This window comes from Suncus etruscus, chromosome 4, assembly GCF_024139225.1.
Source record: "Suncus etruscus isolate mSunEtr1 chromosome 4, mSunEtr1.pri.cur, whole genome shotgun sequence".
NCBI classification, from domain to species: Eukaryota; Metazoa; Chordata; class Mammalia; order Eulipotyphla; family Soricidae; genus Suncus; species Suncus etruscus.
The window spans coordinates 152,002,293-152,028,590 of NC_064851.1; the positions used below are offsets into that span (position 1 = coordinate 152,002,293).

At 38.6% G+C, this 26,298-nt stretch overlaps 1 protein-coding gene and 1 non-coding gene across 2 annotated transcripts in view; one reads left to right on the forward strand and one right to left on the reverse strand.

The window, feature by feature from the left end:
* HOOK3 (hook microtubule tethering protein 3) overlaps positions 1-26,298 on the forward strand; it is a 104,126-nt gene that overhangs the window by 32,615 nt on the left and 45,213 nt on the right. Inside the window, 4 exon segments of the mRNA XM_049771916.1 lie at positions 355-487; positions 4,908-4,975; positions 12,225-12,287; positions 14,343-14,426. Of these exon segments, the coding sequence (XP_049627873.1) occupies positions 355-487; positions 4,908-4,975; positions 12,225-12,287; positions 14,343-14,426 (348 nt within the window).
* LOC126007858 (small nucleolar RNA SNORA51) lies at positions 19,884-20,020 on the reverse strand. Its single transcript, XR_007495335.1, has one exon. It is a non-coding gene; the product is annotated as a small nucleolar RNA SNORA51 (small nucleolar RNA).

Consider the following 26,298-nt stretch of genomic DNA (forward strand, 5'->3'; position numbering starts at 1 on the left):
TTAAAAGGTAGTTAGGAATAACCTTTGTGTTCAAGGAATGGTCCTATATATGTCTCTATATTCTACTCTGATTCAACTTTTCTGGTAGTAGTATGCATTAATTCTTTCTAGAGGAATCAAAAATGGTTTCTTTGTTTAGTGAACATAAAATAACATTCAGATTAGAGCCTAAATTGCTATGACTTAAGATAGTTATGACTTAAATATGGAGGGTAAGATTGATATTTAAAGGAAATTGCCAGAACACCTCTGTCCTTAGTAGGGAATTTTTGGAGCTATTATTATACTGATTGTTGTTACTTTATTTGGCCACCTGGATATAAATTCACTCCAAGTATTTTTGTCTTTATTCAGATTTTAGGCCAACAGATTAATGATTTTACCCTTCCTGATGTGAACCTTATTGGGGAGCATTCTGATGCTGCAGAACTTGGAAGGATGCTTCAGCTCATTTTAGGCTGTGCTGTGAACTGTGAACAGAAGCAAGGTAATTCATTTAAAATTGGTGTATATATTTAAAACAATTAAGGAAGATAAAACATGGTATATAATCCATAGGTGTTATCAGTATAAATTATCAAATAGAATTTTAAGGTCACCCTCAAAGAATGCCATTTTCTGTGATTTTGCTAGTATTTTTTGTAAACTAAAAATTTAGTTTTTAAGTCAAAGAAACTTAATTATGATACTGTAAAACTTTGGAAGTTTTTAAGTATGTTATTTTTAACTACTCTGAATATGTTGTAATCTGTTACCCCATCCCCCATTCTTCCTGTGTAACCTTACCTGCTAGTAAGATCTGCCCATTTCTGGGAAGGTCTTTGGGAAGTATAAAGAGGATTATTACCTCAGGGGCAGGAAGAGGATTTGGAGGAATCAGCAAGGGAGTTGGAAGAAGAAGCAGGAGGAGGAGAGATGGCCAAAAGAGGTTGTGATGTCAGGGCTGACTGTGAACCCAGCATAAAAGGTTTAAGCTTAGGAGCCACATTTGTTGGCTAGGGCCTGAATAAAGCTGATGTCTCCTTAATGATCCACTGTCTGTGGATCATTTCCTCACTGCCACCCTGAGACCCTCCGACTGGAGAGAGTTGCAGGCAGGTGGCCTGGGCTAGAGGAGAAAAGCCTCTCCATCCATCTCACCATCATCCAGCCCCATCCAGGGCTGATATTCAACAGTAATCTACTTAAAGGACAAGTTCCAGCCAAATTATTATCAATAATATTATACAATTATTTCTGGAAAGTTTAATTTGATTAGTAATTTGATTATTAGGGGCCAGAGCTTTCACACAGCAGGTAGGGCATTTGTCTTGCATGCAGTCGATCTGAGTTTGATCCCTCGCATCCCATATGATTCCTCTGAGCACCACCAGGAATGACCCCTGAGCTCAGAGCCAGAAGTAAACCCCTGAGCACCTTTAGTGTGACTCCAAAAAACAAAAACAAAAAAATATTTTGATTACTAGATTGCAGCTACAACAATTTATTTCATGATTAGGAAAATATTAAACTCATGCCTCCTGCATTACTGTAGGTTGGAAATACATTGTCAGATAAAACAGACAGTACTTGACTTTGAAGAACTTGTAATTGAGTAAAGGGCAAGAATGCCACATATCTGAGTAATTGTAATGTCCTGGTAAATACAGTGAGAGACAGTATTGTCTTAATTCAGACAAGTTACCTAAGCAGAAATATTTGAAAGAATACAGATGTATGGAAGTTTGTACTGCAAAAAAGCAAATGTCAGAAAGATCTGTACTACCGTTGAGGGATAAAACCACAGCTGTGGGCCCGGAGAGATAGCACAGCCGCGTTTGCCTTGCAAGCAGCCAATCCAGGACCAAAGGTGGTTGGTTCGAATCCTGGTGTCCCATATGGTCCCCCGTACCTGCCAGGAGCTATTTCTGAGCAGATAGCCAGGAATAACAACCCCTGAGCACTGCCGAGTGTGGCCCAAAAACAAAACAAAAACCAAAAAACCACAGCTGTATTTAGAGAATAGTGAGGAAGGATTAAGAAGGAGCTGCTGCTGGCAGAGTATGGTAAGGCTTTGTTGAATGTAGATATACATATTTTAACTGTTAGTTCCATGACTTTTAAAGTTTGTGGGGGGTTTTAATCCCAAAATTTTTTTCTTGTTCTTCCGACCTGTCCCCTGGTATTACAGAACAGATTTTTCTGAACTTATTCTAGGTATGAATTTAATGATGTTGTTTTTCTTGAAACTGTGACTCATTTTACTGGCATCTGAGGAAATTTTTCCAAAAATTATTGCTTTCTTTATTTTTAAGTTTGATCATTATCTTAAAATAACAAATTTGTTAAATATAAAATGAATAGATAAGATTAAAGACATTAAATCTCCAAGTTGATGCTTTATTTTAACAGACAGATGAAAATGTTTTAATTTATTGAATCCTGGTAATTCTAGAATAAAAAATAAGGATGTCACCTATAAGTTTTATTATCATGGAAAAGAACATAGTGATACTAATTAGGCTAGTCATACAGACTAAGTATTCCTTATAACACCTAGATTACATTTTTACCTGAAATTTTATAAATGCAGAAACTTTAGCCAGACTGTGTCATCTAACATACTCAGACAGCATTTTCTGCTTTCAGAAACACTTCTAGTAGCTAGAATTCAAATGAGATGTCTGAATTGTTAAATATCACTTGTCACTGCATATTTATAATGCATATATCTTCCTTTAACATCATCATAGGTTCTTTGCAACTTGTTCCCAAGAAATCTTGCTTGTGAAAAATTAGAAGAAAAACCAGTTTCTTAACTAGCAATCAAATGAGATGAGTGTCTGATTTGTTAAGTGTCACCTGTCACTGCATATTTAAAATGCAATATATAGCCTTTAATATTATCATAGGTTCTTTGGAACTTGTTCCCAAGGCATCTTGCTTGTGAGAAGTTAGAAAAAAAGTTTCTTGGTATTTTCACTTAATAATTTTAATATTAAGCTGTGCTGTAAATTTGGACCTGATCTAACAGTTAAATTTTCAGGATACATCTCATTTACCAGCATTTCCTTAAAGAACATATATATACTCTTGTTAATCATGTATGCATGTATTTTGAACTTCTATGAGATTTGTATTTTTTTATTTTTCAGAACTGGCATATCAATGTGTAGTTTTCATCATCATTTTATCATTTGGCATTTTACGGTGTTCGCGGGGAAGGGCCTTGACGTGGCAACACCGCTTCTTAACTAACGCTTCCCCTCTCACACCTTACTAACTTCCTCACCTCCCTTTTCCACAGTTATTTTCTTCACTTCCAGTAGGCTCATTAATATTTCCTTCTCCATTATAAGTGCCACTATTCTTCCCTTCCATATTCACGGTCTTTGATCTTGAGGGTTGTTTAGTTCATCCTAGCTGTATCTTTTTCTTCCTATCTTTGCAATTCAATAAATATATTCAAAATCTTTGCTTTTGCTATCTTTGAATAGAATATCTTAAAATACTCCTTGCTTAAAAAAATACTCCTTGCTGTACTCAAATATTCATAGCATATTCCTCATTTACATAACAAAAAGCAGTGAGCTCAGGCTAAAGAACTATTTTTTAATCTAATCAAGTAGTTATAGTCCTACTGTACACTTATAACAATGTTTGATTTAAGTATGGTATGTATATTTTGATGTATAACCACACATTTGATTTGGTACAGGTAACCTTAGGACAATACCTTATTAAGAATGTGTTTTTTATTAACTGAAAACTTAAGCATTAAACAGACTATACTTTCATTCTTTTTGAAAAAGGCAAAAAAAAATTATTATGCAAAGTATTGCAGTTTAACATTCCAAATACAAGATGCCTTTTAATTTAGTAGCTGAAGTGCTAAGGCTTTTTTTTTTTTTTTTTTTTTTTTTTGGTTTTTGGTTTTTGGGCCTCACCCGGCGGTGCTCAGGGGTTACTCTTGACTGCCTGCTCAGAAATAGCTCCTGGCAGGCACGGGGGACCATATGGGACACCGGGATTCGAACCAACCACCTTTGGTCCTGAATCTGCTGCTTGCAAGGCAAACACCGATGTGCTATCTCTCCGGGCCCCTTAGGCAATTCCTTAATCTTTTTTTTTTTTTTTTTTTAATTTTTGGGCCACACCCAGCTGTGCTCAGGGGTTACTCCTGGCTGTCTGCTCAGAAATAGCTCCTGGCAGGCACGGGGGACCATATGGGACACCAGGACTCGAACCAACCACCTTTGGTCCTTGATCGGCTGCTTACAGGGCAAACGCTATCTCTCCGGGCCCAATTTCTTAATCTTATGTTTTGTTTTGTTTTGTTGTTGTTGAGTATATGAAGGGCTGGGAAGAAAGGCAGATTTAGGCTAAATATTTTTCAATGTTTTTCTCACTGAAATGTTTTTTTAAACCATATTTGTTGGCATTCAGGTGACTTTTTAAAAATGCCAAATATCGGGCCCGGAGAGATAGCACGGCGGTTTTTGTAATAGAAAATGTTAATTTTCTCTTATAATTGTGTTAAAATATCTTAAGCAGCTTTCAAATTCATTAAGGTTTTAGTTTTTGTAATAGAAAATGTTAATTTTCTCTTATAATTGTGTTAAAATATGATGTGTGCTTTGATATCTTAAAAATATTTTTTATTTTGACTCAAGGCTTTTTACCATTCAATTATTTTTTATTTCTATAATTATGCATTTCCTTGGATCATTGTATCCTAAACTATTTTATACAGAATAATAATAGAGGGAAATTTTGCTAAGGAAAGAAATACTGTGATGTGATTCTTTTCAACCTTCACCTATAAAGCAGGCATATAAGATGTTTCTAGAATGAACTTGTTTGTAAATTTCATGACTGTTTTTGCCTTTAACTTGAACAGTGACATTTCAGATTATTTTTGTTTTCAGAGTATATTCAAGCCATTATGATGATGGAGGAATCAGTCCAACATGTTGTGATGACAGCCATTCAAGAGGTATGCAGAAACTTTGTACTTTTAGTTTGCAAAATTTAATGGAGTAAATCTAATTTTAGATAAAGCATTTTCCTCATATTTTGCAAGGTCTTTAAATTGGCAAGCCTAATTAAGAAACATTCTCATCAAACATTAAGTGTTTTGTTTGGGGGCAAAATTCAGATGTGCTCAGGGCTTACTCTTATCTTTATCCTTGGTGATCACTTAATAAAAGTTCTACTGGCACTGGAGACTTCTTAAAGAAAATGGAGATCCTTAAAAACTTGAGCTTGTTTTTTGTTTATGTTTTTTTGTCCACACCCTGCAGTGTTTAGGGTTTACTCCTGACTCTCTCAGGGATCCCATCTAACCATAATCGGTGCTGGCAATAAAACCCAACCCAGATAGTAAGGTGCCCTAACCACTGTGCTATCACTCTAAGCTCAAACCTGAGCCTTTTTTTAGTGGAGGTTGGTTAAAGATGGAGAGTCATGGGGAAATGTGACAGAATTAAAAAGTACAAATTAAGTGTGGTAATTTGGGGGAAAACAGCAAGGCCTACTCATTCAGATTCTTTTCAATATCCTCTTCAGAGATATGCTCTTTTTCTTCTGAGTGGAATGAGGACATCTCACATGAGGATCTTAGGACCTACTTCTCGGTAGGGCAGGAAGTCCTTTCTGTACTTGTTTCTCAAATTTGCTTCAGCTTGAAATATTCATTAAAGACAATACAATATACCATCTTTTCAGGTAGTGTCTTGAACTCGGAAATGTAAAATAAATAAAAATAAAATATAGATTAATAAATGGTTGATTTCATAATATGAAAATATCAACAGGGGAACCTTGCCTAAGTTTTCATGTGTGAGTCTTTGTTGAGGTTACATTATATGGATATGATGAAGTAGATATTTGGCCATGAAGTTGAACTCAGTTTCTATCCCTACTTTGTTCCTCAGCCTGATGCAAGTTATCTCAAAGCTTCAACCCTCTAAGTTACTTGATCTTTCCTGCATGGCCAATAGAAATAGAGCCATCTTAGTTTCTTAGGGTCCCTGTTATAAATAACGAAATACTTTATAAGGAAGTTCCCTTTAAAGGCTTTGTTCTAGTAGATGAGAACAAAGACCAACTCAATACTTCATTACATAGTGCCTTTCAAAAAAAGAAAATTTACTTATTTTTATTTTTTGTTTGTGTGTTTTTGGGTCACACCTAGCGGGCGTTCAGGGGTTACTCCTGGCTCTGCACTCAGAAATCGCTCCTGACAGGGTCGGGGGGCCATATGGGATGCTGGAAATCAAACCACCATCTGTCCTGGGTTGGCCGAGCACAAGGCAAACACCCTACCACTGTGCTATCTCTCCGGCCCTATTTTTAATATTTTTAATTGAATTAAACATATTGAAAGGTAGAGCTGATGGATATTCTAAAAAGTAATTTATAGCATTAAGTTTGTCAATGTCAAAAATGACACAATGATAAAATAGCAAAATGTCAGTCACCCAGTAAAATATATTTAATAAACTGTGTTTATTAAACAAATGATTCTGGATTAGCATTACAGAAATCAAGGGCCCAGTTTTCTTCTGTATTTTTGTTTGTTTGTTTTTGGACCACGCCCAACAGCACTTGGATTACTCCTGGCTCTGTGCTCAGAAATTAGTCTTGGCAGGCTTGGGGGACCATATGGGATACCGGGGATCAAACCCTGGTCTGCTCACATCTGTGCTATCACTCCGGCCCCACTGTTCTTTATCTTATTGTCAACCATCCTTAGTACTTAAGTACCACTACTGGTTTAGCTCCAGTTTCAGCTATCAGAATTTGTGGATTCTGCTATTAAATAAGAACAGCAAAAAGGATAAACGTGCCACCTAGAGCTGTGACTCAATTAATCCTAGAATGTACTTTCAGAATTTATTATAGAGTTTTTTTTTTTTTTTTTTTTTTTTTGGTTTTTGGGCCATACCTGTTTGACGCATAGGGTTACTCCTGGCCATGAGCTCAGAAATCACTCCTGGCTTGAGGGGACCATGTGGGACACCGGGGGATCAAACCACGGTCCTTCCTACGCTAGCACTTGCAAGACAGACACCTTACCTCTAGCGCCACCTTCCCAGCCCCAGAATTTATTCTATAGAAATGGAATACAAAATGTATAATAAATAGCAAACATCTAGAGTCTACTATGTACCAAATAATGCTAATACATATATCTACTAACTTGTTTTAAATTAACTATAGTTGTAGTTAATGCCACTTAATTGCACCCTTAAAATTGTTTTAATGGCAAATTTTGTTTTATGTTTTTTTTTAAATCACAAGAAGATGAAAAAAATCAACCATAGTCTTTTGTTGCTGTATATATTGTTATTTTCCCTTGTTTTGTTTTTTTGTTTTTTTGTTTTTTTTTTTTTTTTTTTGGTTTTTGGGCCACACCCAGTAACACTCAGGGGTTACTCCTGGCTATGTGCTCAGAAGTTGCTTTTGGCTTGGGGGACCATATAGGACACGGGGGGATCGAACCGCGGTCCGTCCAAGGTTAGCGCAGGCAAGGCAGGCACCTTACCTTTAGCGCCACCGCCCGGCCCCTTGTTTTTTTTGTTTTGTTTTGTTTGTTTGTGGTTTTCTTTTGGTTTTGGTTTTGGTTTTTGGGTCCCAGCCAGCAGCACTTAGGGGTTACTCCTGGCTCTATGCTCAGAAATCACTCCTGGCAGGCTCGGGGGACCATATGGGATGCCAGGATTCAAATCAATGACCTTCTGCATGAAAGGCAAACGCCTTACCTTCATGCTATCTCTCCGGCCCCTATTTTCCTTTTCCCTGTTTTTAACAGAAAGAAACTTGTTCAAGCTCACGTAAGAAGTAGTGATAAAGGGCCGGAGCAGTGGCACAAGCAGTAAGATGTCTGCCTTGCCTGCGCTAGCCTAGGATGGACCGTGGTTTGATCTCCCAGCTTCTCATATGGTCCCCCAAGTCAGGAGCGATATCTGAGCACATAGCCAGGAGTAACCCCTGAGCGTCACCTAGTGTGCCCCCCCCCAAAAAAAAAAACAAAAAAAATAAAGTAGTGATTAAAAAAAATAGTGATACAATTAAAGCTCAAACTAGGTGTTATGAAGCCAGAGCTTGTCCATAAATTTTGTGCTGTATTATCTTTAGATAGTTTTTCCTTATGCTAAGTATCTCTAAATGCTCATCTCTAAGGGGATTAATAAATTTCATAGTTTTTGCCAAAGTAATAGTATAGCAGGAAAGGCACTTGCCTTGCATATGGTAGACCTGGGTTTAATCCCGAGTAGTCTCTTAGTACAGAGCCAGGAGTCAGCCTTGAGCAATACTGGATGTGTCTCAAACAAAATAAACACATATATATTTGTTTTTTAAATACAAATACATATTTTTGTACATAAATATGTAAAACTATATATTAACATTATAAATCCTTAAAGCTATTGTTACAAACATGTATTAACATAGAATTAACATAGAGAAAAGCTTGTATAGGAAAGAAAAACATGATCTGAAATCATCCCATTTCTATTAACAGTTAAGAAAAAAGTCAACTCTATGGGAAGTGACCCAATGAAAGACTCATTTAAATATATATTACATATATTGTCATTTTTTTTCCATTTAGGAGAAAATACTATTTTAAGCACCTAACAAGTACTGTAAGTCTAGGAGGCCAGGGATAATTAGGGCATGGCCCAATACTGGAAGGATACCTATAGCAAAACTTGTGAGATAGCAAGTACTTAGATGAAACAAGAATTACTAGGACATCCAGCAGTTTCGTTAAAATAATTTTTTTTCATTAAAAGAATTATAGTTCTGGGGCCGGCGTGGTGGCATTAGAGGTAAGGTGTCTCCCTTGCAAGCGCTAGCCAAGGAAGGACCATGGTTCGATCCACTGGCATCCTATATGGTCCCCCCCAAGCCAGGGGCAACTTCTGAGCGCGTAGCTAGGAGTAACCCCTGAGCATCAAACGGAGGTGTGTCCCGAAAAACCAAAAAAAAAAAAAAAAAAAGAAAAGAATTATAGTTTTGTGAAGCTATTAGTAAAAAAAGTTTTGGGGGCCATAGAGATAGCACAGCGGTAGGGCATTAGCTTTGCACACAGAAGACCCTGGTCAGACCAGGGTTCAATCTCCGGCGTCCCATATGGTCCCCAAACCTGCCAGGAGTGATTTCTGAGTGCAGAGCCAAGAGTAACTCCTGAGCCCCGCCGGGTGTGCCCCCCCCTACCCCACACACCCCCCAAAAAAGAAAAAGAAAAAACATTTTTTAGGCCAGAGTGATAGCACAGTGGCAGGGCATTTCCCTTGCACATGACTGACCCAGGACAGACCTGGGTTTGATTTCTGGCATCCACATGGTTCCCCAAGCTCGCCAGGAGTAACCCCTGAGCGCTGCTGGGTGTGGCCTTAAAAACCAAAGAAAGAAAAAAGAAAGTATTTTATTAGGAGCCACCCCAGTGTTTCTCTGAGGCTACTTCCAGCAGTTCTTGGCCTAGCAGTGTTTGGTGACCATATAATGGTTTGAATTTAATGCCTTAAGAATGCATGTACTCTTAAAAATACTATCCTCCTACACGCAGTGAATTTTTGTGTTGTTTTCAGTTCTGGATCCACACATACTGGTGCTCAGGGCTTACTCTTGCCCTCAAGTCAGAGGTCACTCCTGGTATAAGTGTCTGGTGGCGTGAATCAAATACGGGTCAGCCATGTTCATGCCTACCATGTCCAAGTGGTCTACTTGATTGATTTTCTGGTTGTTTGTTTTTTTATTTTGGGGTCGCAGACGGTAATGTTCAGGGGTTACCCCTGACTCTGTCAGAAATTACTCCTGGCAGGCTCGGACTATCTGGGATGCCAGGGTTCAAAACCGAGTTGGCTGCATGCAAGGCAAATACCCTAACCGCTGAACTATTGTTCTATCACTCTAGACCCCGTGAATGATTTTTTTTAATTGTAAAAAGTAAATACATGTAAATACATATAAATTTTTCATTGACATTTAATATATTACAATGTACAATATACATTTTCCACTATCTAGTTTCAGAACTTTCTCTTAAGCACCAAAAAAAAAAAAAAGAAATGCCTGAAACAAGCAGTCCTTATTACCTCTTCCCTTCACCCCAGTTAACCAACTTAGAGCTGTTTTCTATTTACCTGGATTGTCTTACACTGGATATTTCATCTAAATAAATGCATGTGATATGTGACTATTTTTGTGTCTATTCTATTTGTGTCTATTCTATTCTTTGCACTTAGCATGCTTTCAGGTTATTTCATTTATTTTTGTTACGTTATCTGATGTAGCTCTATTAAATGATATTATAATGCATATACCATGTTTCATTTATTCATTTATCAGTTGATAGACATTTGAGTTGTTTTTTGTTCCTTTTTTCTATTGTAATTAATAATGTGTTGACTAAGAATATAGGGATTTGGGTTTTATTTATCTGCCCCCCCCTTTTTTTTTTTTTTGCTTTTGGCTACAACCAATAATGCCCAGGGGTCACTCAAAGACTATATGGGGTGCCAGGGATCAAACCTGGGTTGGTAATATACAAGGCAAGTGCCTTAGCCTTGTATTGTCATGTCAGCCCTTCACTATTCCTTTTTAATTTTTTTAGTTAAATACGTGAAAAATGAAGATGTGGGGCTGATATTTGCTAGTTTCAAGGTTTAGAAATTATCTTTGAGGTAAGGTTTTTTGATAAGTTTGGGATAATTGACAGTCTTTAACAAGACAATTTGGAATAACCTCTAAAAGAAATAAACAGTAAGGTTAGTGTGAAGACCTAGTTGAGGCTGAAACAGAACTTTATTTGTTTAATTTTAATATTTAGCAGTAATGTTATATGACCGGAATAGTCCATTGAATTAAAAGAGAAGGTAACTGAACAGTTAGCTGTAGGAGGTAAAGTAGGACAGGTGAGGTTTGCAAAAATGAGATGGTGTCTACCAGAAGAAGAGTGAGCTTCAGTAAACAAACCAGTATTGGTTACTATAAAGTATTGAACAGGGAGAAACATATGTAAGAATGACAACTGAGGGGTCGGAGAGATAGCACAGCAGTGTTTGCCTTACAAGCAGCTGATCCAGGACCTGAGGTGTTTGGTTCGAGTCCTAGTGTCCCATATGGTCCCCCGTGCCTGCCAGGAGCTATTTCTGAGCAGACAGCCAGGAGTAACCCCTGAGCACCGCTGGGTGTGGCCCAAAAACAAAACAAAAAAAGAATGACAACTGAAACACAGGGAGAAGTGAGTGGTATTAAGGAACAGACAGTAATATTACTGAAGAGGAGGTCTTAGAGGTTTTGTTTAGGACATCTAAGGATTTTCTTAGGGTAGTGTGTTATTAAGGACTAAACTAACAATTAGATGACTATTCTGTCAGAATATTGTATTTGTCTTACATGAACTGTGCTATGGTGGCCATATGTAGCCCCAGACACTTGATTTAACAAATATCCAAAACCATGCAAGTGATTATTTCTCATTGGCACAATTATTTTCCTCCTAATATTTTTTCTGGGTTTTGTCTTCTTTACAGTGTTTTTTTATTAATTTTAAACAAAAGCCATATAAAAATCTTTTATTAATACTCTCACAATGAAGGCAAAAAAAATGACTCCACTATATTTTCTCTTCCTCTGGTTTCTTATTTTTAATTATACTAAGGGACTTCCAACTCTTCTTATACATAGCAGAGCAACGGTTCTCAAATTTCACTATGCACTAAAATCATCTGAAGGCTTATTAAATGAAGTGCTTGGTTTCACTTAAGTAAACAAGGCTGATAACCCAAGTATTTGCTTTTTTTTTTTTTTTTTTTTTTTGGTTTTTGGTTTTTGGGCCATACCCGGTGGTGCTCAGGGGTCACTCCTGGCTGTCTGCTCAGAAATAGCTCCTGGCAGGCACGGGGGACCATATGGGACACCGGGATTCGAACCAACCACCTTTGGTCCTGGATCGGCTGCTTGCAAGGCAAACGCCGCTATGCTATCTCTCCGGGCTTGGGATCAATAATAAATTTTATGACTAGACTGAAATCTTAATGACCCACATTGGACATGTGAGAATTTACTCCTGTAATTATTAAATGAAGGTATCCTAAATAAAATGTTTTATATTTAGACTGAAAAATTTTATGTATATTAGTGTTTCTTTTATATTTATATATTTTATAGTGATTAGATGGTAATTTTCATTGTCTTCTCATGATTAATCATTTAAATTTTAATTTCAGCTGATGAGTAAAGAATCCCCTGTCTCTTCTGGAAATGATGCCTATGTTGACCTTGATCGCCAGGTATCTAATTTTGCAATATTTTAATCCATGTTAAGATGAAAAAGAAGTAATCATTAGGTATTATTGAAAAAAAAATTTTATTTGGTGATATGTGGGTATGATTTATTTTACTTAAATTCAAGAACTTAAACCATTATATTACTATTTAAACATTTATAAAAAATAATTTATAATTTTATGACTCTACCCCTTTATTCCAGTGCCAGGGATCAAACATAAAACCTTTCATATGCAAGGAAAATGCTCTAATCTTTAAGCCCCTGCCTCCCTTTTTGCTTGTTGGGTCACATTGGTAGTGCTAGCAGAAGCAGAGGGTATTGCTCCACAAAGTTGAAGCATTATTGTGCAGAGATAATACCTACTGTTCTGGACTCTAGTCCTTTGAGCCATCTTCCTAGCTTATTTTCGGGGAATTGGGGGATGTTTCAGTCCTCATATATATTAAGCATAGATCTGTTGTTATTTCCTTATCCAACAAATATATCTATAATTTAACTTATTATAAATTGTGCTTTATAGTCATGATATGGGTGACCATATGGGATGCCGGGGATCAAACCGAGGTCCATCCTGGGTCAGCTGCTTGGTATTTTATTTTAAAGTGTTAACTTGAATGTATCTTTGAATCTGAAGATTTGGTCACGTGAATAAAAACCCAGTATTTTCTTTTAAGTGAATTTTTATCATTACTACAGTATGAAGTATTTTATTTTTATGTTTCAGTAACTTGGAATTTATATAATAATTTAGGGGCACATCTTGGGGATGTTTGGGTTGAGAGTCAAACAATTTCTTTTTGATAATTGATATACAAATTAGTAATAAAAACTTGTATAGGAAGCTGGACTTTAAGTTAGGGTCAGAATTTAAACCTGTAATTTATTATGAGAGCAGTTTCCTTCTGGCAGTTCTCAACAACCTCCCCAAAACTTCTATGTGAGAGCCCAAGCATGCTGTCCCTCTGGTGCCAGGAATTATCAGGGCCAAGCTGGCAGTGCTTGAGGGAACTGTCAGAATGCAACCTAGTGAGATTCATTGTTTAAATGCAGTTAAGTACATACAAGACATATACCTTAATCCCTGCTGTACTATCTCTCTAACCCTAATCCTATAATTTTAAATTATTACTAGAATGTGAATTCAGTCGTATAGCACATGAATTGCATTTGTGAGTCCCTGCTACCACAAACAAAAAGAAATAAAGATAGAAAAACCTACAAGATTTGAAATAGATTAATTGTGTTAGAGGAGGGAGATGGTATAGAAAGAGATTGAAGGTGGGAAGATAATGGCAATGTTCAAGGCTTACTCCTGGTTTTTGTGCATTGGAAACTATGAGCAGTGCTGACAATCAGACTGCTTCTGCAAGGAAAGCACCATATTCTTTGAAATATCTCTTAGCCCCCCAACCCTATTCTTATAAGTATTGCCAAAATGAAATAGCTCAGATAGGTGTGTAAAAAATTTGATGTGAAAAAACAGTTACAAAAAAGACTTGAATACTAAAAGATAGGTAAAACTATAAGTGTATGACTATACACCGCCATACCCGGCGGTGCTCAGGGGTTACTCCTGGCTGTCTGCTCAGAAATAGCTCCTGGCAGGCACGGGGGACCATATGGGACACCGGGATTCGAACCGACCACCTTTGGTCCTGGATCGGCTGCTTGCAAGGCAAACGCTGCTGTGCTATCTCTCCAGGCCCTTACAGAAGAGATTTGAATGTTTTAATTAAACTCTTAATTTCTAATGAATCCTAGCCATACAAAAAGCTGTTTCAGGGGCCGGGCGGTGGCGCTGGAGGTAAGGTGCCTGCCTTGCCTGCCCTAGCCTAGGATGGACCGCGGTTCGATCCCCCGGCATCCCATATGGTCCCCCAAGAAGCCAGGAGCAACTTCTGAGCGCATAGCCAGGAGTAACCCCTGAGCGTCACAGGGTGTGGCCCAAAAACCAAAAAAAAAAAAAAAAAGCTGTTTCAATATTCATTGCATACATATAATCACTGATTTAGCCATTTCACGTTGAAAAGTTTATTTTTTCTTTATTTTTAACCAGTTGAAGAAAACTACAGAGGAACTTAATGAAGCTCTATCAACAAAGGAGGAAATTGCTCAAAGATGCCATGAGTTAGACATGCAGGTATGAAATATATTCTTGTTGCCACTATTTGAAATACACCTACTTAAATAGCACCAAGTATACTGGATACTACCCAACTATAATACAGTTTGATTATAACACAGCTTATATTAAGGGAAAAAATAGATTTCTCATTAAAAATAGTAAACAGCAAAAATTATTTCTTCAAGCACCTCTTTAAATTTATAATAAATGCATTGTTACATTGCTTTATGTCTGAGGAGAAAGAGGAGTTTGATGAGGAATATTAGTACACACAGAGTCTTTGTGGTCTGCAAATAAACTAGATTAAAGGAATGGCAGAGATTTTCAAATACCTATATTTCTAGTGTTTACCAATTTCTATAATATAAGTACTCTTATCTGAACAACTTCAAGATATTAATAATATAACTGTCATTCCACAAGACTCCTGAATATTTACTAGACAGCATGATTATAGCCAGCAATAGTACATAGTCTTCACCAGTTGCAGAAAGCTAAAAGGCTATTGGAGAAGCAGTGGTTGGAGAAAAGGAGTCAAGAACACAGTGACCATGAGTTCCTTGGAGGGGTTGCAGGTAGCTACTATTATAGAAAATCAGAGGCACTGCTATGTAACAGAAGGCTGAAGTGGTGCTATGACTAGGTCTGAATACAAGTTAAGCCTTATCAACTTGTTACCCATTACTTCCCTTAGCCACACTCCCAAGTTAAGAGTCTTTGCTAAAGATTTAATAAAGAATAGAGGACAGTTTACACTAAGTAGTATGTTTAGAGATTTTTGTTTTGACCTTTTCTGTGTTCTCAAAGATAGCTTGTAGATAGATACGCTCTAAAACCTATAAGAACACAGCATCCAGTTACTCTTGTTAATTGGTTCAGTACAAATGGAGAACCTATTGTATCTAAAGGGGTCAGAGCTATGGTACAGTGGGTTTGTCTTGCAAACCTCAGAAGACCTGCCTCAAAAAAAAAAGAAAACAAAAAATGATCATTGGAGTTAGTCTATTGAATTGAATGCATTAGGAGGAAGTAGAATTATATAAGCACACATGTCAATTAAAATTTGCCTAATTGTAATGGTAATTTTTAAATTTTTATTAATGTAAACATCATGGTTTACAGTTACTCATAACACATTTGTTTCTGCCATTCCATGTTCCAACACCAATACCACCACCAGTATGAAATTCTGTCTACCATTATCCCAAGATTCCCATCCATCCTCAAGACTGCCCTTTTAGCAGGCACAAAATAATTTACTTTATATTACTTGTTTACAACTAAATGATAATGGAATAATTGGGGAAAAAATAAGGCAAAGGAAAATTTGTATATCTTGTAATGGGGTCATTAAATCATTATCTGAAGATTTACTAAGCTATTTGTTGCTAGTTGATCATTCTATTATTGGTTTTGTTAATTTCAGATGGTTTCCATGCTACTTTGACATCTAATTTGGTGTGTACCTACTAGGGTGTCAGTATTGAAAAATTTGGAGGTGTCTCAAAGCACAGCCACATTGACCATGAATTTCAGGTTCTGCATCTGACTTGGCAGTGTCTATGGGAAGTGGAGATAGCTGCCAGGACTTCCAGAAATATGAATCGGGGTGTGGAGCTTCCCACACTAACTCTGATAAAGTCTTAGAGATCTTTGAGGTATCCCTGTGGAGATCAGTATTAAAGTAGAGAAGTTGGGCCAATGGTTTGGCAGTGATTGTAGATTATGAGTGCAACATCAAGGCTTCAGCATAATAGAACTTGCCTTGACCATCCTCTAACAAGTACCCCAATTTTCAGTTTTAAGGCTGATGGAACCATGATTTTACATGGCTAATTTTACATCTCTTTTGATAATAAAATGAGTCTATGGAACTAGCCAATGAGCAAAATCGTAGCAGCTATGATGTTATGTTTTTAAATATTGGACTTTATGCATAAATGCATTTATAAAATCTAGTGCAACATAGATTCTATTTTTTTTTTTTATTTGGGGGCCATACCCAGCAGTGCTCAGGGTAACTCCTGACTATGCACTCAAATTAATCCTAGCAGGTTTCCAGGACCAAATGGGATGCCAGGAATTGAGCCTTGGGGTTGGCCACATACAAGGTAAACACCCTACTTGCTGTGCTATTGCTCTGGTTCATTTTTCTTTATTCTTCTATACAATGAAAGTTAATGCACTGGGATTAGTAAACTATAGCTTGTCTGGTTTTTTGTTTTGTTTTGTTTTGTTTTTGGGTCACACCTGGCAGCACTCAGGGGTTACTTCTGGCTCTATGCTCAGAAATCGACCCTGACAAGCACAGGGGACCGTATGGGATGCTGGGATTTAAACCAGCGTCCTTCTGCATGAAAGGTAAACGCCTTACCTCCATGCTATCTCTCCAGCCCCAGCTTGTCTGGTTTTTGTAAACAAATTTATTGTAATACAGCTATGGGATGCTGGGATTTAAACCAGCGTCCTTCTGCATGAAAGGTAAACGCCTTACCTCCATGCTATCTCTCCAGCCCCAGCTTGTCTGGTTTTTGTAAACAAATTTATTGTAATACAGCTATGCTGTTTGCATTCTCCGACGAGAAACTCGAGGACTTGCCCCAGAAACATGTTTCTCAAAATCTAAAATATTCTTTGATCTTCTATAGAAAAGTCTGTCTTTAGCAGAGGATACTCTGCCTTCTAGGTAGAGTTCTGTTCAGTTCTGTTTTTTTCTGTTTGAAGTTTTCTCATTTCTACTTTCATATCCTTTTGAGTCTTGTTGGCTATCTGTCCCATGAACATATTCAACATTTCCTGTCTAATATCTTTATCAAAGGTGGCTGATACTAGTTGGGTCTTTAAAACTACCATCATTGTTCAGTAAGTATGGTAGGGTTCTGCTTTGCTAACCCTTATGACCTTTACAATGTGGTGTGGCTCTTTGGCTAGAATAAATGTGTGGCTACAGCAAAGCAGAGTGTTTGTGCTCTTCTTGGACCACACTGTCCTAGTGCGAAAATGGCACTTCTCTTTCCAGGTGGAGCCAGCTGCCTATATTTCTCTGTGTTTCAATTACTTGGGACACTGTGGCTGTGCAGAGCCCAGTTGGTGGCTGGAAGACCTCTCCACTCATCTTGGTACTTTTCCTTTTCTAGGATTGCACTAAACTGTGGTGAACTGACTTTTTGAATCAAAGAGGACCCAGTTGCAGGTCATGACCACTCTGTCATGACCACTCTTCTCTGGACACACTAACCTGAGTTCAGAATGGCTGTTTTGATTGAAAGAGCCATAGCCTCCGCTGTTGGTTGCCACGCTTTTTGGAGCTTGCTGGGCTAGCTTAAAAGAAAATCAGTTCAATTCAAAAGCACTGAGATGTTAAAACAGACAAAAGGGTCCTACATACGACTTTCCAGTGTTTTAGCCTTACTTCCTTTGACTCTACAGAGCACTCTTGATGTCACGAGGATCTGGCAGGATACTGACATCTACACCTTTCAGATTTTCTCCAGGAACACCAACCACTCTCTCCAAATCTTCACGTGTCATCCTTTATATATATATATATATATATATATATATATATATATATATATATATATATAATACTTATATTATATATGATATATATTTAACCCTCACTTTAGCTTACTTTCACTTTTAATCTATTTTCTTATCTAATATTTTTCCTTATGTTTTGAATAGATAATCTTTTTTTTTGTTTTTGTTTTTGGTTTTGGTTTTTGGATCATACCCGGCAACGCTCAAGGGTTACTCCTGGCTCTAAGCTCAGAAATTGCTCCTGGCAGGCTCGGGGGACCATATGGGATGCCGGGATTCAAACCACTGTTCTGCATGCAAGGCAAACGCCTTACCTCCATGCTACCTCTCCAGCCCCTTGAATAGATAATCTTTAGGAAGAAAAACTTGCTCTATTTTATGCACCATGCTATCTTTTAACATTATAGTTTTTTGTTGGGGGGGGGGGTCACACCCAGCGGTGCTCAGGGGTTACTCCTGGCTGTCTGCTCAGAAATAGCTCCTGGCAGGCACGGGAGACCATATGGGACACCGGGATTCGAACCAACTACCTTTGGTCCTGGATCGGCTGCTTGCGAGGCAAATGCCGCTGTGCTATCTCTCCGGGCCCAGAGGTTTATTTTTTATATGAATTTCAGGAGTGCTTGATCTATTTCTTCGAAGACTGTAATGAATATCCTTATAGGAACTACATGAATGTGTATAATGCTTTGGGGAGTACTGCCATTTTAATGACATTAATCCTCCCAATCATGATCAAGCAATGTGTTTCCATTTCTGTATGTCCTCTTTTATTTCTTGAAGCAGTGTTTTGTAGTTTTCTTTGGGTAGCTTTTTCACTTCTTAAATTGATTCCAGGGTACTTGATGTATTGAGCACAATTGTGAATAGGACTTTTTTTTAAATTTCTCTTTCTTTTACTATTTGTATATAGGAAAACCATGGACTTTTGTGTGTTAATTTTGTAGCCTTACTGACCTTTAGTCTACTTGATCTATCAAGAGGTGACAGGAGAGTTTTCAAATTTCCTATTTGAGTTAAAACTACTATTATGTTACTATCATGTTTTTTGTTTCTGTCAAGTCTGTTAATAGTTGTTTTAAGTATTTTGCTGGTCCCTAGTTAGGTGCATATATGTTTAGGAGTATGAGTTCTTCGTGGTATACATGTCATTGATCATTAATAATAACCTTCGCTGTCTCTTTTAATCTTAAGCTGAAGTTGGCATTGTCTGGTACTAATATGATACTAGTATGGCCACCCCAACCTTTTTTGTTTGTTTGTTTTTGTGATCACACTCAGTGGTGGTCAGGGGTTACTCCTGCTCTGCACTCAGGAGTTATTCCTGGTGGTGCTTGTGGGACCATATGGGATGCCATGATCAAACCCTATTTTAGGGGGTTGTTAACTTGAGGAATTGCCTTTGAACATTTGACTTTGAATCTGTTTGCCCTGACTCTTTGAATGTGTTTCTTTTTTTTGGGGGGGGGGGGCACACCCGTTTGACGCTCAGGGTTTACTCCTGGCTATGCGCTCAGAAATCGCCCCTGGCTTGGGAGGACCATATGGGATGCCGGGGGATCGAACTGTGGTCCGTCCTACGCTAGCGCTTGCAAGGCAGACACCTTACCTCTAGCGCCACCTTCCCGGCCCCTGAATGTGTTTCTTACAGGCAACAGAAAGTTGAGTTCAGTTTTCTAGTTCATCCTGCCACACTGTCTCATGTTTGGTATGTTTAATTCATTGACATTGAGAGTTTATGGCCATGGAGTTTTGCGCTATTTTTCTATAAGTTTGGTGTGTTTGTGGGCATCATCTTAAAGTAGCCCCTTTAGTTGTTCTCTTAAAGGTGATTGAGAGTCTATGAAGTTGCTGACTTTTTGTTTACATGTGATCTTATGTATCATTCCTTCATGTTTAAAAGAGAGTCTGACTGGTTGAAGTATTTTTTTTTGTCCCCCAATTCACAATACAGACCAGGCAAAGGGCCTGGGTTGAGGTGTGTATGGAGTGCATTTACTGTACCTCCTCTTTCTATACAGTCAATGTAAAGAACACAGCCTGTGGTAAGTTAGCATTGGGAGGCCTTTTCTTTTCTTTTCTTTTTTTTCTTTATATATATAAAAACCTTCACCAGTGCAACATTCCCATCACCAATATCCCAAGTGCCCTTCCCCCCACCCCACCTGACTGGTTGAAGTATTTTTGTTGAGGTTTATAACTCAGAGTTTTTTACTGTATCCTACCACTCATTGTCTTTATGCCCAATAATCATTGATAAATCTGCTTTAAATCTTTTTTTTTTTTTTTTTTTTTTGGTTTTTTGGGCCACACCCGGCATTGCTCAGGGGTTACTCCTGGCTGTCTGCTCAGAAATAGCTCCTGGCAGGCACGGAGGACCATATGGGACACCGGGATTCGAACCAACCACCTTTGGTCCTGGATCGGCTGTTTGCAAGGCAAACGCCGCTGTGCTATCTCTCCGGGCCCAAAATCTTAAGGATGCTCCTTTGTGTGTAATTTTCTTCTTTGATATTGCTGCTTTCACTATTTATCTCTATTATTTTCATCATTCCGATTAAGGTGTTCCTTGAGGTGTTTTGTTGTGGTGTTTTGTCTTTTATTTTTTATTTATTTTGGGGGGGGGTTGGGCCACACCTGGTGGCACTCGGGTTACTCCTGATTCAGAAATCACTTCTGGCAGGCTTGGGGGACCATATTGGATGCGGGGAATCAAACCCAGGTGCTAGGTCAGACACGTGCAAGGCAAATGCCCCACCACTGTGCTATCTCTCCGGCCCCTTGAGGTTTTTTTATTTGGATCTCCTTTAGCTGGTACTTTTTGGGCCTCCAACATATGTGCTCATATGTTCTCCAGCTCTGGGAAATCCTCACCTATGATGTCTTTGTTACTTCTCGATAGGGCTTTTCTTCCTGGCTCTCTTGAGATACCATTGATTCTTACGTGTTTTTCTTGAACTGATACCAAAGTTCTATTGTTATTTGTTTATGTGGAGGTTGGTTTGTGCAGGTCTGGTAGCTCTGCCTTTGGGTTGTGGGACTGTGTCCCTGGTGCCTTAGCCTTCTACCTGCAGTCCTTTTAGCCATTTTTAACTGGCTAGTTAATAAAGCATCACGAGAGAAGGTGAGGTATTTAGTAAAATCCTATACAGATTCAAGGATCAAGCCTCTCCAATTTTCAGGGTAAAAGCATTACAAGTTCTTACTTAAGTACAAAGAATCTGTGGAAGGCTGGTGACTGGCGTATTAAGTAACAGGATGATGAGGATGTTATGAGTATAAGGAAATGGGAGAAGAGAAAATTGTGGAGCTTTATAAGCCTCTGTAGAGGCTATTGGAGGATTTTTAGCCAAGTGGTCATGTGATTTGAATTCTTGTTTGTTTGTTTGTTTGTTTGTTTGTTTGTTTGTTTTTTGGTCACACCAGGCAGTGCTCAGGGGTTATTCCTGGCTCCAGGCTCAGAAATTGCTCCTGGCAGGCACGGGGGACCATATGGGACGCCGGGATTCGAACCGATGACCTCCTGCATGAAAGGCAAACGCTTTACCTCCATGCTATCTCTCTGGCCCCCTTTTTTGTTTGTTTAATTTATGACTGCCATGTGTAGAATAGATGAAAAGGAGGTAACAAATTAAGAATTAAAGGTCATTATAATAATCCAAGTAAAAATTAAGTTGACTTAGAATATAAATATTGTACAAATTGGTCAAACTATGTTATAAGAGAGCCAGCTATATTTGCTGACAGATTGGATGTAGGTGAGAAGGAGAGATACTAAGGACTGTGGCCAAGCAACTAAAAAGATAGGATTACATTTTACTGACAAGGACTGGAGGAATTGATGGTGGGAGTAAATGTTCCATTTGGGTAGTTTAAATTTGAGATGCCTTATTAGATATCTAAGTAGAGATGTTATCCAGTCAGGAATCCAGGCTAGAAATAGAAATGTACAAGTTTCAGTAATTTGATGGTGTTGACAGTCATGAAACTAGAAGACACCCCTATATTCAGGAAAGTTGTGAAGTACTCCAGTGAGTGGCAGGGAAGTAGAAATTAAATAAGGAAGCAGAAAGGCAAATAAAGGACTAAAATGTTCTGGAAGCCAAGTGAAAAAAGAGCACTTCAAGGAAGAGGCTGTCATCATTCGAGCAAACTGTTGAAAGGTGGAAGTGACATTGTGGTCAGCACTGAACTTTCTGATAAGTTCATGATCATTTCGGTGGAATTGGAAGTCCAAGCCAGCTAGTACTAAGATCGAGATAAAAGAGAAAGGATACTGAGGTTAGAATTAGAAGTGGGCCCCAGATATACAATCAATTAATCTTTGATAAAGGGGCAAGAAATGCAAAATGGAGCAAGGAAAGCCTCTTTAACAAGTGGTGTTGGAGCAACTGGTCAGCTGCTTTCAAAAAACTAACTCAGACCTCCATTTAATACTGTGCACGAAGGTCAAATCCAAATGGATTAAAGACCTGGATATCAGACCCGTAACCATAGGTATATTGAACAACACATAGGTAAAACACTCCATGACATTTAGACTAAAGGCATCTTCAAGGCAGAAATAGTACTCTCTATACAAGTGGAAACAGAGATAAACTATATTAAGCTGAGAAGCTTCTGCACCTTGAGGAAATAGTGCCTAGGATACAAAAGCCACCACAGATTGGGAGAAACTATTCACTCAATACCCATCAGATAAGGGGCTAATATCTAAGATATACAAGTTACTGACAGAACTTAACAACAACAACAACAACAAAAATCTAACCCCATCAAAAAATGGGGAGAAGAAATGAACAGGCAATTTATCAAAAGAAGAAATACAAATGGCCAAAAGGCACATGAAAAAAATGCTCCACATCACTAATTATCAAGGAGATTTAAATCAAAACAACAATGAGGTACCATCTCACGCCACAGAGACCAGCACACATCACAAAGACCAAGAACAATAAGTGCTGGCGGGGATGTGGGATGAAAGGAACTCTCATTCATTGCTGGTGGGAATGCTGCCTAGTTCAGACCTATGGAAAACAATATGGAGATTCCTTAAAAAACTGGAAATTGGGGCCGGGCGGTGGCGCTGGAGGTAAGGTGCCTGCCTTGCCTGCGCTAGCCTAGGACGGACCGCGGTTCGATCCCCCGGCATCCCATATGGTCCCCCAAGAAGCCAGGAGCAACTTCTGAGCGCATAGCCAGGAGTAACCCCTGAGCGTCACAGGGTGTGGCCCAAAAACCAAAAAAATAAAAAATAAAAAAATAAAAAAAAAACTGGAAATTGAATTCCAATATGATCCAGCTATACCACTCCTAGGGATATACCTTAGGAACACAAAAATGAAATACAAAAACCTCTTCCTCCTCTGGGTCAGAGAGAGAGCATGGAGGTAGGGCATTTGCCTTGCATGCAGGAGGACAGTGGTTTGAATCCCGGCATCTCATATGATTCCCTGTGCCTGCCAGGAGTGATTTCTGAGCTTAGAGCCAGGAGTAACTAACCCCTGAGAGCTGCCGGGTGTGACCCAAAAACCAAAAAAAAAAAAATTTCCTCACACCTATATGTATTCATCGCAGCACTATTTACAATAGCCAGACTCTGGAAACAACCAAGATGCTCTTCAACAGATGAATGACTAAAGAAACTGTGGTACATATACACAATGGAATATTATGCAGCTATCAGGAGAGATGAAGTCATGAAATTTTCCTATACATGGATGTACATGGAAACTATTATGCTGAATGAAATAAGTCAGAGGGAGAGAGAGACACACAAAATAGTCTCATTTATCTATGAGTTTTAAGAAAAATAAAAGACATTATTGTAATAATGCCCAGAAACGAGGGCCAGAAGGACTGGCTCATGATATGAAGCTCTTCTCAAGGAGGGGTGAGTGCAGTTAGAACACTTAACAACTACCATGACAATCAATGTTAATGAGTGAGAGAAGTAGAATGCCTGTGTTGAATACAGGCAGGGGGGTGTGGGTAGAGGGATATGGGATGAATTGGTGGTGGGAATGTTGCACTGGTGAGGGGGGGGGTTCTTTTTGTGATCAAAACCCAACTACAGTCATGTGTTTAAATAAAGATAAAAAAAATTAATCACCCATCAAAAAAAAAATGAATTAGAAGTGGCAGGCAGGGCCCGGAGAGATAGCACAGCGGCGTTTGCCTTGCAAGCAGCCAATTCAGGACCAAAGGTGGTTGGTTCGAATCCCAGTGTCCCATATGGTCCCCCGTGCCTGCCAGCAGCTATTTCTGAGCAGACAGCTAGGAGTATCCCCTGAACACCGCCAGGTGTGGCCCAAAAACAAACAAACAAAAAAAAGAAGTGGCAGGCAACTTTGTTTTTATATCTTAGGTTGTATATATTTGATACACAATGAACTCATTTTTAAGGTATACAGTTTTGATTCTTGTTGATTGATGTAACTATAACCTCTGAAACATCACAATCAAAGTAATGAATTTATCAAGTTTCATCATGATTTTTTTTTTTTTTGGTTTTGGGGCCACACCTGGTGACACTCGGGTTACTTCTGGATATGCGCTCAGAAATCACTCCTGCTCGGGGGGACCAAGGGATTGAACCGCGGTCTATCCTGCATTGGCCGCGTGCAAGGCAAACACCCTACCATTGCACTATCGCTCTGGCCCCATGGTTCTTTTTAATCTCTTTCAATCCCAAGTGTTCTTTTTTTTGGGGGGGGGGCTTGGGTCCACCGGCAGCACTCAGGGGTTACTCCTGGCTCCATGCTCAGAAATCACTCCTGGCAGGCTCTGGGGACCATATGGGATTCTGGAATTTGAACCACCGACCTTCTGCATGCAAGGCAAATGCCTTACCTCCATGCTATCTCTCCAGCACCCCTAGCAATTTTTCTGTCACTGTAGATGAACTTCTAACTTCTAAAATTATATATAAAAGAAATAGCTTAATGCATACTCTTTACTTGGTCTAGTTTCTTTTTATTATTTTGAGATTCACTTTATGTTGGTAAAATGTGCCACATCTTTTGCATGCAGGAGGTTCTTTGTTCTTTCTCTGGCACCACTACCCCAAACTCACTAAGGGGACCAACCTCCAAATTCAGAGCCAAAATTAGCCCCTGAAGACCTCTAGATGTGGTCAACACCCCTCCCAGTAGTTAAATTTTTCAGGATAAATATATTCTAGTGAATATTTTTACTGGTTTTTGATTCCTTGATCACAAATCAAGCTGCTATAAACATTTTTTAGAAATTAATGTGAATAAATGTTTTATTTATTGCGTGGGGTGTTGTGCCATACTTAGTGGTACTCTGGAGTTACTCCTGGCAGGCTTGGGGGACCATATGGGAAGCCAGAGATTGAACCCAGGTCTACTTTGTGCAAGGCAGATGCCCTACTTGCTGTGCAATCCTCTGGCCACAGAAATGCTCTTATTTTTTAGTTAAAGACTTGGAATGAAAAGATTAGATCATGTGTTAGTTGTGTGTTAAGTTTCTTAAAAGAAAACACTAAACTATTTTCCAAAGTGAAACATTTTACATTCTCACCAGAAATATATTAAAACGCTGTTTGTTCTATATTTTTACTAGTGTTTAGTGTAGTCAGTCTTTTAGCCATTCTTGTAGTAAGTAGTATGTTGGTATAACAGTTATACCATTTCCTTAGAAACTATTTTTTTGGTTTTGGTTTTGGTGCCATACCCAGTGGCATTCAGGGTTGACTCCTAGCTCTGTGCTCAGAAATCATTCCTGGCAGGCATAGGGGACCATATAGGTTGTCAAGGATTGAACCTGGGTCAGCTACATGCAAGAATAATCCATTACCCACTGTGCTATATCACTCTGGCCCCCTGATATATTTTTCATGTGCCTAGTCACCACCACTACCCCAGCTTTTGTCACTGAGTGGTTTTCAGGGGCTGCTTCCAGTTCAGCTTTGTTCAGAGATCACCCCAGTGGTGTTCAAGGGATTAAACCATACAAAACCAGGGATTAAAGCAGGGCCTCATGCATGGAAAGCTTATACTCCAGCCTATTGAGCTACCTCTGTATAAATTCTGCAGTGAATTGTAATTTCAGATATAAAATACTGAATTCTTGCTTATTCTTTTGTTTTTATTTGGGGACAACAGCCCAGTTATGTTGAGATGCTACTCCCAGTCTGGTACTCAGGACTTGGTCCTTGAGGTGTTCAGACATCATTGCTATGCCAGGGATTCATCCCAGATCTTCTACATAGAAACTTGAGCTCTTGCCTATTGAACTATCTCTTTGGTACCATTACTTATTCTTACATACTGCTCTACTTTTGCAATATTCTCCCCCAAAGTAGAAGTTAATTGTACTA